Source organism: Panulirus ornatus, chromosome 3, assembly GCF_036320965.1.
Source record: "Panulirus ornatus isolate Po-2019 chromosome 3, ASM3632096v1, whole genome shotgun sequence".
NCBI classification, from domain to species: Eukaryota; Metazoa; Arthropoda; class Malacostraca; order Decapoda; family Palinuridae; genus Panulirus; species Panulirus ornatus.
This window is the reverse complement of record NC_092226.1, coordinates 39,782,779-39,807,599: the sequence shown is the minus strand read 5'-3', so window position 1 is coordinate 39,807,599 and position 24,821 is coordinate 39,782,779. Positions and strand designations below refer to the sequence as shown.

Here is a 24,821-nt window from a genome sequence, read left to right as displayed (position 1 = left end):
GATATGTAAGGTTGAATGTGTTCTGGACGGTGTCTAGCACGAAAGTCTGTCCCCAGCAAGAACGTCAGTGAACAACAGGAACATCTATGTGGAACACGAACGTCTGTGCCCAGCAAGAACCTGTTGCCAATCTTCAACAGACAAGAATAAAACGAAATGGCCTACTGTCAAGCCATAAGCTGATACACCAGGGGCGTCGCACCAGGCATCAGTCGATGGCTGACCCAAGCACCTAAGACCCTAATGTGTCTTGCTGTTGTGGCTCACAAGCGGGTAATGTAACTAATCGCAAGTGGTCATGTTCTTCCCTACAATCTGCCCAAATGTAGCCAATGGAAGATCCTTCCTCGAAATCAAGCATGGATATATTCTCTCTCACGTGTGCTATTCAGGAGTGCAGAGAGACTGATAGCTGTACCTGCACTTAACGAAGCGAACAGATCACCAATAAGCAACACATGAGAGAGAGAGAGAGAGAGAGAGAGAGAGAGAGAGAGAGAGAGAGAGAGAGAGAGAGAGAGAGAGAGAGAGAGAGAGAGAGAGAGAGAGAGAGATCATCATCACACACGACAAGCTCTCATGTACAGATTCGTTACGTGGTCCAGCCCACACCTTCCTCCCCACCGCCCAGCTCTGGAACATGCTGAAGAACCAACTCCAAGACACCAGGTCACCTCCTCGCCCCCAGCTCTAGGACACGGTACATAACCACCTCCAGAACACCAGGTCCCCCGCCAGCAGTGTTGCATGAGTGTTCTCAGCCAAAATCCTCCGACACACGTATGCGAGATGGTCCCCAGACATCTAAGTCCGGGGAAGGTCTAAAGAAGAGGACTGAGAAAAACAAAGACTCAAGAAAAAGAAGAAAAACAGACCCTTAAAAGATGGAGAAAAAAATCATCAAAGGATGAGCAAATATTGGAGTTATAAAGATATATATATATATATATATATATATATATATATATATATATATATATATATATATATATATATATATATATATATAAAATGACAGAGTGGAAAGTAAAGACATCAAGAGCAGGGAAATATCCTTGATCAATATTAGCCACCAGAAGATGGTGTGCAGTGCGGGACTAATACCCCAAATGCTTCTTCCCAAAGATCAAGGCGGGAGGGTGGGCGGGAGGCTGCCAGATGAAAGGCTCCTGACCGGCGCGACGCAAAGACAAAACTGAAAGACGGACGAACGTTAATCCCCGACTGACTTGTGACTCATTACTGAGAGAGCAAACTGCTGCCACGGAGGCTGCTTGAAGCGCTTCACACTGTACCTCGACCATCAACGGAGGCCACCTGAAGTGCTTCACACTGTATCTCACTTGACCGTCAACGGATGTCACCTGAAGTACTTCACACTGTGCCTCACTTGACCGTCAACGGAAGCCACCTGAAGTGCTTCACACTGTACCTCACTTGACCGTCAACGATGGCCACCTGAAGTGCTTCACACTGTACCTCACTTGACCGTCAATTGAGGCCACCTGAAGTACTTCAGACTGTACCTCACTTGACCGTCAACAGAGGCCACCTGAAGTGCTTCACACTGTACCTCACTTGACCGTCAACAGAGGCCACCTGAAGTACTTCAGACTGTACCTCACTTGACCGTCAACAGAGGCCACCTGAAGTACTTCAGACTGTACCCCCACTTGATCGGATGGACGACTGAGACACGAGGTAGCAAGGAAGGAAGGGGTGGGGGCGAGAAGGGAGGGAAAATGGGGAGTTCGCGAGAAGGGAAGAGACACGATACAGAGGGTACGAATAGGAGCAGGATAAGGGAAGGGAGGGGTGGTGACATGGTTGGGAGAAAGGGGTGGGGAGACGGTAGGAAAAGAATGGGTGGAGAAATGGTGGGGAAGGCAGGGATAGGGACAGGGTGGGAAGGGAATTGTGGAGGTCGTGGTGGGCGGGGGATGGAGTGGAGACAATGGTGGGTAGGGGCTGGACTGGAACATGGTGGGTGAGGGATGGACTTCAGACACGGTGCGAGAAGAGTAAGGTGGTGGTGGGGTCAGCAATGTTCAGCAGGGGTGGTGGAGGTTCCGACCAGCCGCTTACCAACTGCCATGGTCACCAGGTGGTGCTCACCATGCAGAACGTGGGGTCTCATGACCCACCAGGCGGGGCACCACAGAAAACGCCGCTTGATCATCTCTGAAGATGGCCTGGGGTGGCCCACCAGGCGGGGCACCACATGTTACGTTGCTCAATGACCCCTGACGATGGCCCTGAGTGACCCACCAGGCTATGCGAGGCTCCACAGTGGGCGCTGCTCCCACTTCACAGCCGAGAACGAGTCCTGAATATTCATGAGCCGTCCTGACTACGAGCTATGGCGGCAGTAATGACGTCTCCAGCAGCAGCTCACCTCAGCCTAGTTCGTCTTGATGTTTACCTATGAGTGTTGCCGGTCCAGTCATGTTCTCACGGACGACCCGCTGCGGTACACACCCCCACTCCCCAATCATACCCTCCTCCCGACCCGCTACAGTACACACACTGCACAATCATACCCTCCTCCCGACCCGCTGCAGTACACACCCCCCACCCCACAATCATACCCTCCTCCCGACCCGCTGCAGTACACACCTCCCACCCCACAATCATACCCTCCTCCCGACCGCTGCAGCTCCAAGTTATATCATGCATTTGCCAGCCTCCTCTCTGTCTCTCTCCTGCTTGCCTGTAAAAAGTTTCTTTGCTTATTACTTAGATCTTCTCCTCGACCCTTGTGCCTGCTTCCTGATGCCCTGCCCCAGCGCCTCCATGGTCCACACCACATCCGGAATGATTATCTTAAGTTTCCTTATCATCCGCTCTCCCTGCCTCCCTGCTTCACCGTACCCCCCACCATCCGTACTACGTACCTCCCAGGTATCCACACCTGTTACAGGATTAAACACTGTTGCTTCTCAATTACCCGGACTCATTATCCTTTTATGTAATTTATGAACTTTCATATAACGCTAACCACTTACGTCCTCCTCCAAATAATATGATCAAAATATTCTGGTTAAGCCAGAATCGTGACGTTACCTCGCTTACTCCCTTTACCATCACCTAACATTTGTGTATAAAGAGCCGTATGTATGAGGTCAACTCAACAATACTTCGTTTCCCTGCAAAGGTTATTCAGTTTCGTAATGACGGACAATATCATCACAATATTCTACTGGAAAGCTGCGCATATTTCATAACATGACTCAAAGCTGAAGCAATACTCAGCAAGTGCCTTATAAACCCTGAAACCTGTAGCTACACAGGGTCAATATTTGCCGTACCAAATAAAAGGAATCACAACCCTTCCTCGAGTGTTGAGACTTACCAGAAGTAGCACCTCTTGTCTCCCCTTACCAACACCTGTCATTCTTCTCTCAACACTCACCAACACTTGTTACTCTTCTGCCTACACCCACCAACACATGTCATTGTTCTCTCTACACTCACCACCTCGTGTTAGCATTCTGTCTACACTCCCCACCCGTCATCACACCTGTACACTTGGGTCTATATGAAGACTCATAAGGTTGATATAAAAACGATCAATTTGTTAAAGAACAACCCAAACGTATTCATCTAAAATCTATACACAACTCTGGACAAAACTGCTCTCCTCCGCAGCCAAGACATATATCAAGCGGTTGTATCGACAACCGCCGGACGTCCAGCAATTTGTTACCCGGGACACATGAATAGTAGAACTTTACCTAATTCACATTCGCTCAGTAAACCGGTCGCCAGGAATATTCGCTCCTTTTCTACTCTTACTTTATACGCCCTCCTTGTGTGTGTGTGTGTGTGTGTGTGTGTGTGAGATCAAATTGGAGGTGGAAAGATGGAGTGAAAAAGATTTTGAGCGATCAGAGCCTGAACATACAGGAGGATGAAAGGCGTACAAGGAATAGAGTGAATTGGAACGTTATGATATACCGAGGTCGACGTGCTGTCAATGGATTGAACCAGGGCATGTGAAGCGTCTGGTGTAAACCATGTAAAGTTTTGTGGGGTCTGGATGTGGAAAGGGAGCTGTGATTTCGGTGCATTACACATAAGAGCTAGAGACTGAGCGTGAACGAATGTGGCCTTTGCTGTCTTTTCCTAGCATTACCTCGCGCACGCGCGGGGGAAGGAGGGTGCCATTTCATGTGTGACGGGGTGGCGACTAGAACGGATGAAGGCAGCAAGTATGAATATGTACATGTGTATACAAGTATATGTCTGTGTATGTATATGTATGATATACGCTGAAATGTATAGGTATGTATATGTGCGTTTGTGGGCGTTTATATATACGCATGTTGTATGTGGGTGGGTTATGCCAATTTTTCGTCCGTTTCCGTGCGTTACCTCGTGAACGTGGGAGACAGCGACTAAGTATAATATATATATATATATATATATATATATATATATATATATATATATATATATATATATATATATATATATATATATAATAGGCTGGAATGGAAACAAAGGGGTTGCCGCTGATATATACTTCTTTAACGTTTCGACGTCGCAAAGGTTGTCAACAGGACGTCCAACATCTAAAATGATTGACCAGATAGAGTAGTTGAAAGTTGTACCACACATACGTTTAAGCACAGACTTGATGAATATACCGCTTGAAGCCCATTAGTAACATCATTTACACCTCCTCAGGAACATGAAAGATTATAAGTAATTTTCTTTGAACCATCTGTACTCCTGTCTACTCTTATCACGGTGTGTGTCTGGTCTCTGCCAACCATCACAAAGAACCCTGAAAGGATCTAAGGGTGTGTTGCTGCTTGAATTCCTTACAATTTAACAAATAAATTATGATCAAACTGCATATACTATAGTTATATGGCGTAATTTGTTATCATACAGTATACACACACATACACACACACACACACACACACACACACACACACACACACATATATATATATATATATATATATATATATATATATATATATTTTTTTTTTAATATATTTTTTTTTATTATACTTTGTCGCTGTCTCCCGCGTTTGCGAGGTAGCGCAAGGAAACAGACGAAAGAAATGGCCCAACCTCCCCCCATACACATGTATATACATACGTCCACACACGCAAATATACATACCTACACAGCTTTCCATGGTTTACCCCAGACGCTTCACATGCCTTGATTCAATCCACTGACAGCACGTCAACCCCGGTATACCACATCGCTCCAATTCACTCTATTCCTTGCCCTCCTTTCACCCTCCTGCATGTTCAGGCCCCGATCACACAAAATCTTTTTCACTCCATCTTTCCACCTCCAATTTGGTCTCCCTCTTCTCCTCGTTCCCTCCACCTCCGACACATATATCCTCTTGGTCAATCTTTCCTCACTCATTCTCTCCATGTGCCCAAACCACTTCAAAACACCCTCTTCTGCTCTCTCAACCACGCTCTTTTTATTTCCACACATCTCTCTTACCCTTACGTTACTCACTCGATCAAACCACCTCACACCACACATTGTCCTCAAACATCTCATTTCCAGCACATCCATCCTCCTGCGCACAACTCTATCCATAGCCCACGCCTCGCAACCATACAACATTGTTGGAACCACTATTCCTTCAAACATACCCATTTTTGCTTTCCGAGATAATGTTCTCGACTTCCACACATTCTTCAAGGCCCCCAGAATTTTCGCCCCCTCCCCCACCCTATGATCCACTTCCGCTTCCATGGTTCCATCCGCTGCCAGATCCACTCCCAGATATCTAAAACACTTCACTTCCTCCAGTTTTTCTCCATTCAAACTCACCTCCCAATTGACTTGACCCTCAACCCCACTGTACCTAATAACCTTGCTCTTATTCACATTTACTCTTAACTTTCTTCTTCCACACACTTTACCAAACTCAGTCACCAGCTTCTGCAGTTTCTCACATGAATCAGCCACCAGCGCTGTATCATCAGCGAACAACAACTGACTCACTTCCCAAGCTCTCTCATCCCCAACAGACTTCATACTTGCTCCCCTTTCCAAAACTCTTGCATTTACCTCCCTAACAACCCCATCCATAAACAAATTAAACAACGATGGAGACATCACACACCCCTGCCGCAAACCTACATTCACTGAGAACCAATCACCTTCCTCTCTTCCTACACGTACACATGCCTTACATCCTCGATAAAAACTTTTCACTACTTCTAACAACTTTCCTCCCACACCATATATATATATATATATATATATATATATAATATATATATATATCCTCGATAAAAACTTTCACTACTTCTAACAACTTTCCTCCCACACCATATATATATATATATATATATATATATATATATATATATATATATATATATATATATATATATATATATATATATATATAAAGATCATACTGCATATATCATGACTCTAACGCATGTATTATGATCATAATGAATAAATCATGATCGTAATGCATACATAATTACCATAATGCATACATCATGATCACAATGAATAAATCATGATCATACTGCATATATAATCATCATAATGCATTCATCGTGATCATATTGCATATACAGTATTTAGTTCGCGAAACCTGAGCTGAGAGAGAGAGAGAGAGAGAGAGAGAGAGAGAGAGAGAGAGAGAGAGAGAGAGAGAGAGAGAGAGAGAGTCTGTGCCAGGCATCATTACCTCATTAACAATTCGCCGTCTTTGAATACATTCTTCGTCCTGCAAGGAAGTAGGTGATCCTAAAGAACGTCGTTCTAGCATTATCTGATTCCACGACACCCAAGTATAGGCTGACTACTGGATGCTGGTTACGTTTGCAGACCATCTATCCTCTCCCCTGATGCAAGGTATTCGAATACGAAGTGTCACACTTTCCCTGACGTGTCGGGTAACTTCCTCTCAACATGTATGGAAGTTCCTTCCATCACAACACTTAGTGGTTCCTCTTAACAATACGTGTCCTCGGTATTGTAGCACGAGAGCTACGTAATAATCACGTCTTTGCCATTAACATTTGGGAAACAATATCCTCCTTTCCATTCACCGTTAAAAAGCTGTATTTTTTCCATTACTCTCCTCAGTAAAGCGGTCTTCCCTGCTTAACCAACATCTCAACAACGAAGGTAACTTGTCATTTCCATTAATTCAGTATCACAAAGTCTGCGGGCTTAATAGCTTATACTTCACTAACTTATCACAAACTTTGCGGACTTAACAAATGACACGTCACAAACATTGAATTCAAACTCTACCAATTTACCAACCTACGCCCCAACCACCTTAGCTACATTTCATTATAGAAAACACTTCCAGACTGAGCAACTTCTATTTCACTGACACAAGAGCTCTTTCAACTGGTCCAGTAATGTGATCAACTCTACGAACATATCAACCCATAGTTCACTAACGTATATGAAAAAGTAAAAATAAATAAATTTCAGTACTTTGATAGAGGAACGGGTTCCTAATGAGGTACACTTGCAAACATAAGCATTAAGTTAGTTATAAAGAAAAAAACAATTTAAAGAAAATGCTTCGCTTTGTCAAGAGTTGGGCGACACAGAGACAACTCGTAATGGTCTGGGGTGTCAGCCACACTTATCCGACACAGACACAACCTGAGGTGCAAGCCACACTCATCCAGCACAGCGATATTCCACAATGTCTGCCACACTCTGTCGACACAGACACATCCCAGCAACGTGACCCTCCACCAGGCCAGTTGTGGACTAATAAATCTGTACCGATCCTCCACAGCCTCCATTACTGCCGCAGTCATGGTCAGTGTATCGCCGCTCCCTGATGCTGGCCAGTTTGGTGGCCACTGACGAGGGCTGACGATGGTGTCTGGGGCGTAACAGCTGGTAGCAGGACGGTAGTGATCTCACTGACCTGACGGACGATGACAATCCTCACCTCCCTCCTCGCACTGCAGCTGGCGAGGACAAACGACGGTGCTGAGGTTATAACATAAAGCTGGAGGTGGTACTTACTAGGGGCATACTGGCCTGAGGAATGACCCCTTAAGCCTCCCTCCTTGGACTGCTGCTGAGGAAGTGATGACGGTACTAAGGGACGAGCGCCTAGTGACGACCGTAGTAAAGACTGCAATAGAAGGAGGAGGTGGCCATGCCGTCCTATGGACCGACCCAATGGACTATATCAGTAAACAGCACCAGGAAGCGGAGTCATGCCTCCCTGTGTGAGACGATTACCCACAGTCCGAAACACACACACACACACACACACACACACACACACACACACACACACACACACACACACACATCAGACTGCCGATGACGGGGTAGAACGTTGTCGTATCTTTCCTCCTCAAACAACTAATTTCACCTGCAATAAAAACCGGCCTGAGGAATTTGGACCAAGTCTGAGCCAGGTGCCAGCAGTGACAAACACACTCTATGAAGCCCCTTCTTGCTCCCTGCACTGCATGAAAGCCATCACGTTGCCTTCTTGGTCTATACGTCAGGAATAATGAAGCAATTATACCAATCATCTGTTTCTCAGTTACAAAGTAAATATCACAGAAAATCCTGAGCAAAACACAACAACAATCGTTTGGAACAGAGGCTTTGCCCAGCAATGTCCAGAAAAATATCTCGCACACAGTTGACAAATACTGATAAATAAAGCAATCTTCCGCGTTCTGGAGCGGTCACGAGGGACCTCCCGGGCGACACTGAGTCAGAAGGTCACGTATAATTCGGTCGTGCAGAGTGTGTGGGGCCAGCTTAAGCTGATAACACCCAGGGCTTCCGGTGCCGCAGGGGGTACGATACCAATTTCCGTCTCCTGGCATCAGCCACGCCCGGTGACAACCACACACCACGGTGGCCATCCAACCCCCCCAAGCATGCCATTAGCAGCTACTAGCTCATCAGATAATATCGGATGATCCCGGGGTCGAGACCCCAGTACACGTTCTTCCGGCACTGCACGAGGATAGACATCACTGCAGAGGGACAGGCACCATTACTGAGGGTCTGCTGCTACTGCAGAGGACAGGTGCTACTACTGAAGGAGAGGTGTCACGTGAAGGCCAGGTGCCGCTACTGAGGGAGAGGTGTCACGTGAAGGCCAGGTGCCGCTACTGAGGGAGAGGTGTCACGTGAAGGCCAGGTGCCGCTACTGAGGGAGAGGTGTCACGTGAAGGCCAGGTAACGCTACTGAGGGAGAGGTGTCACGTGAAGGCCAGGTGCCGCTACTGAGGGAGAGGTGCCACGTGAGGGCCAGGTGCCGCTACTGAGGGAGAGGTGTCACGTGAAGGCCAGGTGCCGCTACTGAGGGAGAGGTGCCACGTGAAGGCCAGGTGCCGCTACTGAGGGATAGGTGCCACGTGAAGGCCAGGTGTCACTACTTGGGTAGAGATGCCCTCATTGAGGAACACATGCCGCTGGTGATGTATCAGGAACGTGTCATTAAGGGAACCTCTTTTCCGTTTAAAGGTTTCCATGTAAACAGAAATCATGTGTATGAACAAAAAAAATAAATAAATAAGGTATTACGCATACTAATATACATAAAAATATAAAGAAACACATAAACATTATTCAAGAGATGGGGCCCTACGAGTGTTAAAATCCCTGCTATTACAGCACAAATACGTACTTACAATAATTAATTACACATACATATCAGGTAAATTACTTACTGGACTCATACCTAAATAAGCTCCCGACTTATGCCAAGATCATGGGGGATGTAAACAGCAGTCAAGAGGCTCAGATCAACAGACTCCAGTGTTGGTCTGGCACATGGTCGACGATATTCAAACCGAGCAAATGCAACGTAATGAGGGTTAAACCCCATGCAAGGAAATCTCCGACACGAATACTATGAAGCAAAATATAAGCTACAGAAATTTGTGCGAGAGAGGAACTAGAAAGTCGACTTCGTCAAGAAGTCGTCGCTAGATTCCCACTTTAGGAAAACTGCAAAGAAGACAAACTGTCTCCTGGCAAATATTTGAGTTACATATGAGGACGTGGATAAAGAGAAATACTCATGTCGTATAGTTGGCCAAAACTAGAACATGCATCTCACGTCTCGTCCCTGTGCTTCAAGGAGCACAAATACCTGACAGAGAAGCACCAGAGGAGGATAATAAGAATGGTGCCAGAATTACGAGAGATTAGTTACGTACAAGGAAGACGACGAAGAATTTGTCTACCATGGCGGAGAGATAAGTGAAACGAGACTTGATCACAATCTTTATGTCTTAAACCTAAACATTTATTCGAAATATAGTGACACAACAACCAGAGTCTAAACATGAAATTAAAAAAAAAGAGACACGTGCAAGGAAAAGGAGCAAAGAAGTACTTTGAAGTATACGAGTAATGAATGAATGAAACTGTGAAAGTTGACAGCATATACAAGTTTAAAACACTGTACATCACTAGATAAAGATCAAGAGATGTGCTTAATTACCTCACAGTCTTTATATATATATATATATATATATATATATATATATATATATATATATATATATATATATATATACCAATGTAAGCTCTGGTACATATACTTACAAGAGTGAAGAGTACAAGGCTCCCTCCCGGTACGCCTAGGTACATACTCCTAATAGGTAATGGAGACACCCACACCACAAACACACACACACACACTCACCTCATGGGCTTGAAGAGAGCATGTCCGCCGTCGATGAACTCTATGATGAGCTTGAGCTGTGTACCACCTTCCTTCTGGCCTGTGGGCGAGAAGATGCCTACAGTGAGAAGCTTCCCTACCGCAACCAACACACACACACACACACACACACACACACACACACACACACAGATTTCTATATATATTATCACAACAATAATAATAATAATAATAATAATAATAATAATAATAATAATAATAATAATAATAATAACAACATCAATAATAAGGGCAACAAACTGTGTGTTGATGGGTTATGTAAGCGAGTCATTTCCCACAGTTTAAGAAGAGTTGACCACACTGTGCACTGTTGCCCACTGTGCACCTTCGTACACTCTAGGGCGAGTACCTTGCGAAATCTTCGGGGGTTTTCAACCCCATAACACAGGCTGGACCCAGGCTGCAGGAATGTGTTGTTGGTCGACCAAATTGTTGGATGCTGCAGCTCGCATGCGTACATAGCCCTCACGGCCTGGCTGATCTGGGTACACTTTGTAAGTACTTGTCCAGTGCACTCTTGACCTTCTCTGCTATGCATCCCATACTGTTTCGGATGAAATGTGGCATAGTGTTAGTCTTGGGTCCCAGGGGCCGTATGCATCCCATATTGTTTCTGATGATATGTGGCAAAGTTTTAGTCTTGGGTCCCAGATGTTTAAGGTCGTCTCTCTCTTTGTGCATATCGCATCTAAGGATTTCAGAGTTACTGTTCTACAAAGTCTTCCATGCCTGTCGTGCCATTAGCATGTTATTTCCAATGTAAGTTGAGAACCAGACCTTCCAGGATTTTCCAGGTATAGATGATATGTCCCATCTAACCTCTCCTGTCTGCGCTTCAGATTTCAGTCATCCCCAGTAACATGGTTCCTTTACCATATCAATATGTTCCGTGAAAGATCTCAGGACACTTTCTAAATCCGCAATTTCTCAAGCCTTGTAGAGTGATGTCAGAACGCAACAGTATTCAATTCGTGAAAGAATTAGCGTCTTGAATATTTTCATTTTTGTTCTTTTTTCTCTTGTCTTGAAGGAAAGGTTACTGTGCACCTATGTACACTCCAGTGAGGAAGCTACGTCCAGTATTTGCACACTATGCTCCGGTCGCTATCGTGTGGGTGACCAACACATGGGTCAGTGACCACTGGGTTACTAAGGACCATCAGTAAAGGATATACAGGGGAGACTCACTCACTATGGGATTACTGTAAGACCAGGATTGTTGTAGCGACAGACGAAGAGAGTGTTATACGTCCGCTAGAGTAGAATATGTGGCGATGACCCACTGATTACTGGACTACCGCTGGACTCCTACGTGCAGGGTGTCTGATGGTGCTTCACGTACCAGGGGATCATTAGGCACACATCACTGCACGAGCACAGAGCCACCTTGATGACAACAGGACCACTATGGAGTTAAAAGCCCATGACGTCCGGTAGTGACTAAGGTGATTCAGGAACTACTGTATGACCAGTGTGGTAGGAAGGTGGAGCCGTGTCCACTACCTACAGAACCACTTTCCGGGTGACTAGCGTGGTAACAGAATCACTGTAATATCACCACAGCAGGACAGTGGCAGTGACTCCCCAGAGGACCAGCACAAGACCATCAGTGCATTACGTGTGGTGGTTTTAATGGTGACGTGACTCACTGAGCCATCCTTGTGGGTCGACGGCGATGTACCACCAACGCATAACGTATGCAGATGATAATAGTGATTAGATGACACAGGAACTACTAAATATCACCAATGGAGGGAGCACAGTCCTCGACTTTGGACCACTGTAGGGCCATCAGCGTTGGATGTAATGGCAATCCACACAATTAGTGACCACTTTACGACCATCAGCGCAATACATATGGCAATATGGCTTCGACGGTGTGGGACATGTGGCAGCTCACACACCAGATGACCACTACAGGAGTACCAGTGAAGGGTGCACGTCAGTCACCAGCTATGACATTACTCCGGCGATGAAGGTCGTGTGATGACCAACACATGTGTAGATATGGTGACTATTCACTATAGGTGGTGGAGGGGATGCCCGGTCTATGGAACTACAGGATATTAATGCTTATGACCTACGTACTGTAGGATCATGGTTGTAGGATACGTGGTTATGACTCGCTTACCAAAGGACTGTGGGTTTAGGATATGTGGCTGTGACTCGCGGAGTAGAGGACTATGAGTGTAGGACGCGTGGTTGTGACACCCTAACAATACGAAAACGAGTGCAGGAGGCGTGGCAGGACTTACTGATGTGGGCGATGGGCATGGTGATGACCTGCTGCAGGAGCCGGTTCACGGTGGGGTCCTCGGCGCCGTACAACTCGTCCCGGGAGATGCTCAGGTGGAAGTTGTCCCAGAGGGTCGCGTTATCCCTGTGGGGCGATAAACATGGTCAGTCTGACAACTAGAAACACACACACACACACACACACACACACACACACACACACACACACACACACACACACACATGTAATAAGGCTAATGGTAGGTGGGCCTCTTATCGCTCCAACTCAGTCCTATACACAGATATTGGAACTTTTTCTCACAATGAATTACAGTAATATCTGAACCTCCTCATGATAACCATGTAAGTAAAGAGCCTGGTAGACGTACCCAGAACTAATGATGGATGAGTAGATCACAACACGAGCCGTAGGAATACAGTGTAACAAAGGTGACAACCCTCTCTCTCTCAGTCACACAGATCAGTGACGTCACCTGGCCCCCATCCTCCACCTAAAGCTCTGGAACATCCTAGCCAGGAACCCCGAGGCTACCGGGCTGATATATGACAATCATCCTGGCTATTAGAGTCAAAGTCTTAGCCGTTACCATGAGTGGAGAACCATTATCTTGTGCTGCCGTATATATGACCGTCGTCGTGATCTTCTATGCCCATCGTTTCCTCAACAATGAGCGCCATCTCAGCTTAACTACTCTTCATAATCGGTTCATCTGGAGTCAAAACTTTTTTCACGAAAATTCTCTTAAAACTCAGATCAGGAACAAATACTCAAATGACCAGAGAGTGAGGGGGGCCGCTCCACACGGTAAGCTTTTCCATCAGTGTTAACCATGCGGGACAACAATGCACAGTTAAACCTTGAACGTGAGGATAGGAAAATGAACTAGGCAGTCTTGACTGTACGAGCCACCATGTTGACCTGTACAGTTAAGACTGTGAAAACCTGAGCGCATACAGCAGCAGCCCTGATCGTGGAGAGGCCCCTGACCCACTGCTGCTGACCAGCTTTATCAGGTCATCATGATAGAAGTAAACTTTATAACTTTACTATTTATACTCCAAACATCCCTTCTCTAGAGCCTATACAGATAACTGCAAATTAAAGTAATTCCTACTTTATACTTAGAGGAGATACATAGGAGTCGAAAAGTCCTTGTACGACACCACGAACTCAAAAGAGCCAGATCAATCTACTACATGTTTAGCCATACCGTCATCATGGCCAGTAAAGTACAGTTATTACTCCCACATACGAACGCCAACGCACATAATATAAACTTGGATTATGAACAGAGATTATGTACACAACATCTAACAAAAAGATATTGTGAGTAACTAACATATATTGAGTAAAGATGTTTCTGAAATAATTTCTATATAGGAACGTACCAGTACATGAAAAAAGTCTTCATTACTACCACTGATATGTCTGCCAACCAGTTGCAGACGATTTATTTCTGGATAGATTCTGTGTGGGACAATAGATTCTGCTTGGGACAATACAATAAATTGTTATTCTCAGACAAGTGGGAATAATTTATGACCTTCAGGACCGCATGAAAGTGGCGAAGAGAAGTCCATAAGACAAGGCAAGAAAACATAGACCAGCCAATCAGACCTGGCTAACCTAAGACCGTTAGCAAACACACACACACACACACACACACACACACACACACACACACACACACACACAAACATCCAAGATACGTAAGATTCTTCTAATTCAATTCTTGAATCAGATATTCATTATGACAAGGGAAACAAACACAACCAAGCAGTTGTAGCTAGATCCCAGAGAAGGAGACTTATGGGGGATTGAGGGTGAAGTATCTGGGAAGGTAAGGCTGGGGAAATGATACGAGTCATGAGGAAAGAGGACAAGGTGTTTACACATAGTCGAAGGGCATCAAGGCAGAATCCAATCATCTGAAGAGATTCAGAATAAATATAACCAAAGGAAAGACAATGTAATGAATGAAAAGTAAAAAGGATCAGAAGGGTCTTTTCTGGATGTCTTTGTGTCCGGTAGACAAGAAAAATAAAGCCCATAACAGAAAGTACAAAGACCACACTGAGCGGGGAGGGAAAACAGGAGTAATTTCTGGGATTGTCGACAGAATCATGGTATAAAGACTGATGCAACACAACAGATAAAGACTAATACAGTGGAACAAAGACCCGAGGACAATGGAACAGAGAGCCACAGGAAATGAACTAAAACCGTCGAGAAAATAATAAGCCCGACTATAGAAAGAACATTTGCGCAAATCTAAGGTCCGGTGGCGTCGTAGTTACGGGTAGCGGTGAAGCAGGAAGTTGGGAAACGTAAATCATTAATGATTTTTTAAACTGGAAGACGACCCTATTCTAAACGAGGAGTAAAAGGTATAGATTAAAGATCACTAGAGGCAAAAGACGCGCCATACACATTTTCTGTGAAGAAAGAAGAAATTCAAATTGATGCATAAAGCTGAAACATAAGGGAACGACCAGTAATGGTCAAGTTTGATCCGTAGCCGAGAAGAAAAAAAGATGAGGCACCACAGAAGGCCAGAGGACGGAACAGCCCCGTCACTACGACAGGAAGGTCAGAAAATGTTGAACTGAAAGTAATGTATAGAAACACAGATGAACGAGCGGCACATGGCAAAGACTTGGAAGTGTGGGATCATTATTGGTGAAAATGCAACTGATGTTATTGGAGTCGTGGAAACAAAACTTCCTAGAGATAAGATCTCACCTATTCTGTCTAGAGGGAAACATATTAGCAAAAAGGGAAGGATGCAGCTGTAATACATACACTTCTCAGATATGATAAAGTGCTAATCAAGGGGGATTTCTCTTATGAAGTGACAAACTACGAAAATTTGGATTCTCATCGAGACAGTCATAGAGACACAAGTTTTTAAAGAAAAATTTTTTTTTCGACACCAGTATGTAAGGGAGCTTACTATGATCAGATGGCCTTATCAAACATCATTACCCCGTCTTCACACAGAGCAGGAAACAAATGAGAACATCACATGATGCACCAAACGGACAATCACATGTTTGCCATATGGCGTCCTAGCTTCGTCTCTTCGTTGTATATCAAGTGACATATTTCTCTCTTGTGTCTCACCTGATGATGTGATTGTTACACGAAAGTGCACTTGGGAACTTATCGTGTTTCATTTTCCCCGTGGACTCATAGGAATATATATATATATATATATATATATATATATATATATATATATATATATATATATATATATATATATATATATATATATTTTCAATTTTCCAAAAGAAGGAACAGAGAAGGGGGCCAGGTGAGGATATTCCCTCAAAGGCCCAGTCCTCTGTTCTTAACGCTACCTCGCTAATGCGGGAAATGCCGAATAGTACGAAAGAAAAATATATATATATATATATATATATATATATATATATATATATATATAGTGTTCGTTGTGTCTATGTTGTAGGAAGTTGTATGTTACAGGTCAGGCCACAGTGGTGAGGAGGGGGTGTCAAGAGATTCCTCGGCCGCTCCCACGTCTAATGGTCAATTAGCCGTGCATGTCGCATCGGCCAGCTAATTATTCCTCAGGTAGCGTTGTCAAGTGACCCGGGGTTAGCCATGAGATCATGCCTGGGAAAGCTCACCATCTCATCTTCGTTGCGTCGTCAGAGATGCAGGGTTGGGCCTTAGGCGATATGAGGGCCGGACATTAACCCTGCAGCCAATCACAGTCTGGGTGAGGGCGTGACAATCAGTCTTTTGACCAATCAAGCGTAACTGTTGGTCATTCCTCCCTATCTATCGTAGTCGAGGTGAGGCAGGGCAGGACGGGGCTGGCCGCTCCCGGCTGGCTGCCCCCCTAATAAAAGCCCCTGACGACTGCCTGGCCGTGATTCCCTCAGCCATCACGCGCCCGGCAGGTAATATGTAGGTTCTCCTTGTCTCAAACCCTGTAGCCCACTGTGGCCCACTGCTGCCCAATATGACCCACTACGAACATCATGTATTGTAACTTGTCACAGAATCGTCCAACGAGTAAGTGTATCTTGTATCATGTTTCTTGTGTCATACTGTTATAAAGGATAGAGACCTCCTGGTGTGGAATCTTACTTAGAATGTGGAGTGTTGAATGTAAAGTGTTAAAGAAAATATTTGTGCCCGATTAATGTGCTTCTGGTTATTTTGTAATCTTTATTTCTTGTATTATATGTAGTATTAACCTTGGTGTTTCATTTCATCCCATAGCTTTAAGATAGCGTAATCCAGTGCGCGTAACAGATAAAAAAAAGACGACTCTGCCAGCATCGTAACTGACTCGAGAGAGAGAGAGAGAGAGAGAGAGAGAGAGAGAGAGAGAGAGAGAGAGAGAGAGAGAGAGAGAGAGAGAGAGAGAGAGAGAGAGAGAGAGGGGGGGGGGGGGGAGTTGTGGGTTCCCAGTGAATGTCGGTTGTTTATGGTTGGGGTGGTTAGGGAGGTTAATGCAAGAGTTTTGGAGAGAGGGGCAAGCATGCAGTCTGTTGTGGATAAGAGGGTTTGGGAAGTGAGTCAGATGTTGTTCACTGATGATAATGCGATGGCAGCAGATTCGGGTGAGAAAACGCAGAAGTTGGTGACTCACTTCGGTAAAGTGTGAGAAAGAAGAAGGTTGAGAGTAAATGTGAATAAGAGCAAAATTATCAGGTTCAGGAGGGTTGAAGGACAATTCAATTGGGAGATAAGCTTGAATGGAGAAAAACTGGAGAAAGTGAAGTATTTTAGACATCTGGGAGTGGAACCATGAAAGCGGAAGTGAGTCACAAGGTGGGGAGGGGGAAAAGGTTCTGTGAGCGTTGAAGAGTGTGTGGAAGGAAAGAACGTTATCTCGGAGACCAAAATGGGTATGTTTGAAGGAACAGTGGTTTCAACAATGTTATATGGTTGCGAGGCATATGCACTAGACAGAGTTGTGCGGAGGAGGGTGGATGTGCTGAAAATGAAATGTTTGAGGACAATATGTGGTGGGAGGTGGTTTGATCGAGTTAAGAAAGGGTAAGAGAGATGTGTGGTAATAAAAAGAGTGAGGTTGAGAGGGCAGAAGAGAGTGTATTGAAATGGTTTGGACACATGGAGAGAATGAGTGAGGAAAGATTGACAAAGAGGATATATGTGTCAGAGGTGGAAGGAATAAGAGAAGCAGGAGACCAAATTGGAAGTGGAAGGATGGAGTGAAAAAGATTCTGAGTGATCGGGGCCTGCACATACAGGAGGGTGAAAGGCAAGCAAGGAATATAGTGAATTGGAACGATGTGGTATACCGGGTCGACGTGCTGTCAATGGATTGAACCAGGGCATGTGAAGCGTCTGGGGTAAACCATGGAAAGTTCTGTGGGGCCTGGATGTGGAAAGGGAGCTGTTGTTTCGATGCATTACACATGCCAGCTAGAGACTGACTTTGAACGAATGTGAACATTCTTTGATCTTTTCCTGGCGCTATTTCATGCGTGGCGAGGTGGCGACCAGAATGGATGAAGGCAGCAAGTATGAATATGTACATGTGTATACATGTATATGTCTGTGTATGTATATATGTGCGTGTATGGGCGTTTATGTGTATATATGTGTATGTGTTGGGCCATTCCTCGTCTGTTTCCTTGCGGTACCTCGCTGACGCGGGAGACGGCGAATAAGTATATATATATATATATATATATATATATATATATATATATATATATATATATATATATATATATATTCACAGCCTACATTATGCCAAAACTAGAACATGTTTCTCAACTTTGTTCACCACAGATAAAGCACAAAGAACATAACAGTATGTCGAAAAGATGGAGGATTGAATAATCAGAAGCACTTGACATGAAATTAAACAAGTATCGTGTTAGAAGAGATGTATAGAAATACTCGTACAGTAAGTGAGTAATGGATGAGTGAATGAAATGACATATGCGAACTGTGACTGCTCAGCACACACAAGCTTAAAAGATCTTACGTTACTAGAGAAAGTTCAAGAGACGATGTCACACAATTGTAGAGCTTCCTCAACTTACAGCACGAAGAGGTAATCACGCATTGGTAATTATACAACAGTTATGTTACGGAGGAGAAGAAGGAACATACCAGGCAGCTTAATAACACAACGCTGGACCAAGGGAATAGTCCAGGCAGCTTAATACCACAAGGTTGGATCAAAGAAACAGTCAAAGCAGAAGGAAATATTCGGGACCAAATCAACAGTTCAAGGCTGGGTGAGGGGAACATGCAAGACAGTGGAACAATACAAATCTGGTTTTAGTGATCGTCCAGGACAGAGAACAGCACGCATGACTGAGTGACAAGAACAGTCCAGGTCGCAGAACAACGACGGGACGTTAGTGGAGGGGAACAGTTCAGGTCGCAGAACAACAAAGACCGGCACAAGGCTGGGGGAGCGCAACACACCAGGAAGCAGTACAGCAACAAAATGCTGGAAGAGGACAACAGTCTAGGCAGAATAGTAACAACAGCAGCAGCGTGGGTCCAACAACAACTATCAAGGGTAGAGGAATGCCAATTTGATGGTGGTGGCTCCACACACTAAACTGATCACAGGTCTAACCTTGGTCAGACTCCCAGCATTCTTCTCAACTCTGGCCATCAGAGAAACTCTGGTCAGACGCCCAGCATTCTTCTCAACACTGGTAGCCACGTAAACGCCCGCCAAACTCCCAACATATTTCTCAACTCTGGATACATACCAAATCCTGGCTTGACTCTTTGCAGTTTTTTAAACAATGGACACCATATATATCCCTGTTAGATTTCCTTCAATCTTCACATTGGCCACCACGTAAACCATGAACAGACACCCAGCAGTCTCATTACCACTGCCCATCACAGAAACCCAAGCCAGACACTCAGCATTCTTCTCAACATTGAAAGCCACACAAACTGCCTCTAGTCAACCTGTCACCCCAGGGATGATCGACCTATGCGTGTACGCATTAACAGTGTGTCTCTCCAGCAAAGGTGCCCGTGACTCTCACAGTCAGTAGCCAGGAATCAGAGCAGTGTCGTGGAAGATTCTATGAAAGTTATGGTTAAGGAATAGGAACATGGGTGCCTTTGGGCTAAATTGCAGACGCTACAAAATGGAGGTGTGATACAATAAAAGGTGTCAAACAGTGACATAACTTAGCGATATGCTGTGACGAAGGTACAGGCCACCATCCCAACCACCCAGCCTTTGTAATGCACGAGAGCAAGAAACAAATATGGTAGGATAAGAAGCTTGGAAACAAACTATTGTGGACATGGAGGGGACAATCCAAAACTTTTCTAGGTATCCAGTAAGAGTAAATTGTCTGTTAAAGTGAAACAAATAAAGCTAAGGGATTTAGAAGGAATAGTTGCAAGGGATTATGTACATACAGGCAAATTATAAATTCGAAAGCCAAAAGTGGAGGACAGTAAAGCCCCATTATCATTCGGATGGAATGGTGAAGAAGTTTTGGAAAGCACAGGAACTTCTAGCAAAGATACCAACAGAATATTTGCAGATGTGTGCAGACAGACTTGACAGACCACTTCAAATGCTGTTCAAGATATCACTGGAAAGATGTAAAGTGCCAAGGTAGCTTCAAGAAAGAAAACCGGAGGGATGCACTTAACGACAGACCGTCCTTCTTATCGAACGTAGTGTGTAAATCAATGAAAAAGATAATCAGAAAGCAAATGGATAACACATTGCAAATAAGAAACTTTCTAAGAAAGAGAAAACACGGTTTCAGGGAAAGATCAGGTGTAAAGTGTAAAGTACGAGAGGGTTAGTTTCGGTTTAGACAAAAGAGAAGGCTGAGAGGGCTGTCTCTATCTGGACTGCATGAAAGCGTTTGGCAATGTACCACAAAGGAGGCTGGTAAAGAAGCTGGATCTCTATGCAGAAATAAGGAGGTGACTGATACATTATTTTAGTGGAAGGGAACAAAGGGATGCAAGTTAGAGGAACCTTTTCTGAATGCGTTGAGGTCACCAGCGACGTACCGCAGGATTCTGGTCTGCGCCCACTGCAATTTTTGATCTACGTGAATGCCTTGCTAGAAGGACTGGACTCATACCTGAATATGTTTGTGAATGATGTGAAGTTCATGAGGGAAATAAGGAGCGAGTAGAATTGCATCAACTTACTAGGGGACATAAAAGTAACCCTCCAAAGTTTGTCTGATACATGATTGATAAAATTCATTCAAAGTATATGTACAGTAATGACGGTGGCACACGGTGGGCAAAGCTTCTATGTTGATATTATCTAGCAGGAAATAAGTAGTAGGAACTTGTGCGTGCGAGAAGAATTTGGAGTCGAAATCGTCCCAAACTGTTGCTAGGCTTCTACTTTGGGAGGACTAAAGGCGTCAACTGCCAAACGAATATCAGGATTATTTCAAGTTCATGGACAAGGAAATATTTAACAAGTTGTTCTTGTCTTACATTAGGCCGAAACTACAACATGCTTCTCGGGTTTCGTCACTGAAGTTAAAGAAATATAAAAAAAAACTAACAGAGAAAGTCCAGAGGTAAACTAAAGAAGATTTATCATTTTTAAACCAAACAGATGACGCCGACAGTGAACAGTTCTTCAAAAGACTCAAGAATGAAGCGACCTATTGTGCATGAATGGTGGATGAATGCAGTAAACTCAAGTGACTAAATTGTGAATGTGGAGAGTATACAGTGTAAATTGTTTTTACGGGAGTAAGGAAAGCTCAAGAAGTGGGGCCACGTATGTGAAGAACTTCCTTGCCGTATAGTACAAGATCTCTCTCTCTCTCTCTCTCTCTCTCTCTCTCTCTCTCTCTCTCTCTCTCTCTCTCTCACACACACACACACACACACACACCCATATATATATATATATATATATATATATATATATATATATATATATATATATATATATATATATATAAATATAAAGGGGGGGGGGGGGGGTGACTGTATTGTTGACTGGTTGGTAAGGTTATTTAATGTATGTATGACTCATGGTGAGGTGCCTGAGGATTGGCGGAATGCTTGCATTGTGCCATTGCACAAAGGCAAAGGGGATAAGAATGAGTGCTCAAATTACAGAGGTATAAGTTTGTTGAGTATTCCTGGTAAATTATATGGGATGGAGTGAAGGGGATTTTGTGTGATCGGGGCCTGAACATGCGGGAGGGTGGGGGGAGGGCGGGGAATAGAGTGAATTGGAGCGATGTGGTATACCGGGGTTGACGTGCTGTCAGTGGATTGAATCAAGGCATGTGAAGCATCTGGGGTAAACCATGGAAAGCTGTGTAGGTATGTATATTTGCGTGTGTGGACGTATGTATATACATGTGTATGGGGGTGGGTTGGGCCATTTCTTTCGTCTATTTCCTTGCGCTACCTCGCAAACGCGGGAGACAGCGACAAAAAAAAAAAAAAAAAAAATATATATATATATATATATATATATATATATATATATATATATATATATATATATATATATATATATATATATATAAAGGGGGTGACTGTATTGTTGACTGGTTGGTAAGGTTATTTAATGTATGTATGACTCATGGTGAGGTGCCTGAGGATTGGCGGAATGCTTGCATTGTGCCATTGCACAAAGGCAAAGGGGATAAGAATGAGTGCTCAAATTACAGAGGTATAAGTTTGTTGAGTATTCCTGGTAAATTATATGGGAGGGTATTGATTGAGAGGGTGAAGGCATGTACAGAGCATCACATTGGGGAAGAGGAGTGTGGTTTCAGAAATGGTTGAGGATGTGTGGATCAGGTGTTTGCTTTGAAGAATGTATGTGAGAAATACTTAGAAAAACAAATGGATCTGTATGTAGCATTTATGGATCTGGAGAAGGCATATGATAGAGTTGAGAGAGATGCTCTGTGAAAGGTATTAAGAATATATGGTGTGGGAGGCAAGTTGTTAGAAGCAGTGAAAAGTTTTTATCGAGGATGTAAGGCATGTGTACGTGTAGGAAGAGAGGAAAGCGATTGGTTCTCAGTGAATGTAGGTTTGCGGCAGGGGTGTGTGATGTCTCCATGGTTGTTTAATTTGTTTATGGATGGGGCTGTTAGGGAGGTGAACGCAAGACTTTGGAAAGAGGGGCAAGTATGCAGTCTGTTGTGGATGAGAGAGCTCGGGAAGTGCGTCAGTTGTTGTTCGCTGATGATACAGCGCTGGTGGCTGATTCATGTGAGAAACTGCAGAAGCTGGTGACTGAGTTTGGCAAAGTGTGTGAAAGAAGAAAGTTGAGAGTAAATGTGAATAAGAGCAAGGTTATTAAGTACAGTAGAGTTGAGGGACTAGTCAATTGGGATGTAAGTTTGAATGGAGAAAAACTAGAGGAAGTGAAGTGTTTTAGATATCTGGGAGTGGATTTGGCAGCGGATGGAACCATGGAAGCGGATGTGAATCATAGGGTGGGGGAGGGGGCAAAAATTCCGGGAGCCTTGAAGAATGTGTGGAAGTCGAGAACTTTATCTCGGAAAGCAAAAATGGCTATGTTTGAAGGAATAGTGGTTCCAACAATGTTGTATAGTTGCGAGGCGTGGGCTATGGATAGAGTCGTTCGGAGGAGGGTGGATGTGCTGGAAATGAGATGTTTGAGGACAATATGTGGTGTGAGGTGGTTTGATCGAGTAAGTAATAATAGGGTAAGAGAGATGTGTGGTAATAAAAAGAGTGTGGTTGAGAGAGCAGAAGAGGGTGTTTTGAAATGGTTTGGTCACATGGAGAGAATTTGTGAGGAAAGATTGACCAAGAGGATATATGTGTCAGAGGTGGAGGGAACGAGGAGAAATGGGAGACCAAATTGGAGGTGGAAAGATAGAGTGAAAAAGATTTTGAGTGATCGGGGCCTGAAAATGCAGGAGGGTGAAAGGCGTGCAAGGAATAGAGTGAATTGGAACGATGTGGTGTACCGGGGCCGACGTGCTGTCAATGCATTGAACCAGGGCATGTGAAGCGTCTGGGGTAAACCATGGAAAGTTCTGTGGGGCCTGGATGTGGAAAGGGAGCTGTGGTTTCGGTGCATTATTACATGACAGCTAGAGACTGAGTGTGAATGAATGGGGCCTTTGTTGTCTTTTCCTAGCGCTACCTCGCACACATGAGGGGGGAGGGGGTTGATATTCCATGTGTAGCGAGGTGGCGATGGGAATGAATAAAGGCAGATAGTATAAATTATGTACGTGTTTATATGTATATGTCTGTGTGTGTATATATATGTATACATTGAAATATATAGGTATGTATATTTGCGTGTGTGGACGTGTATGTATATACATGTGTATGTGGGTGGGTTGGGCCATTCTTTCGTCTGTTTCCTTGCGCTACCTCGCTAACGCGGGAGACAGCGACAAAGCAAAATTACAATAAATGAATAATATATATATATATATATATATATATATATATATATATATATATATATATATATATATATATATATATATATATATATAACATGAGGTTACATCGCGAGTGAAAAGTCACCTTGGCTAAGCTTATCAAAGGTAATGCAGTCTAGTCGAAGGACTTCTTACTCCACAGGAGTTCACGTTTCTCTGCTGCTGCAAGTAGTTCCGACTTAGTCCTGTCCTACAATATTTGTGCATACATTCATTTCCCAAGATTACAGACCATGGGGACGTTAATTCTCAGCACACTGTGTGCAGTAGCGTCCGTGACGCCACCCAGCCACCCGGCCCTCAACAGTTTAGTTTCTATCCACCTCTTCCTTAGTGTGTCCAGTCTCGCTGAACTTCATCCTTACCACTACAGCTCTTTACCCTCAATGAAATACGCTGTGCGCGGTC

At 44.1% G+C, this 24,821-nt stretch overlaps 1 protein-coding gene across 2 annotated transcripts in view; it reads right to left on the bottom strand.

Moving 5' to 3' along the window:
• The window catches only part of LOC139762445 (extracellular serine/threonine protein CG31145), a 1,101,583-nt gene that overhangs the window by 105,174 nt on the left and 971,588 nt on the right, over positions 1-24,821 (bottom strand). For both annotated transcript variants that reach the window (XM_071687351.1, XM_071687341.1), the window contains 2 exons: positions 12,968-13,092; positions 10,674-10,752 (listed from right to left, as the gene is read on the bottom strand). In XM_071687351.1, the coding sequence (XP_071543452.1) occupies positions 10,674-10,752; positions 12,968-13,092 (204 nt within the window). The remainder of the gene's footprint in view (positions 1-10,673; positions 10,753-12,967; positions 13,093-24,821) is intronic.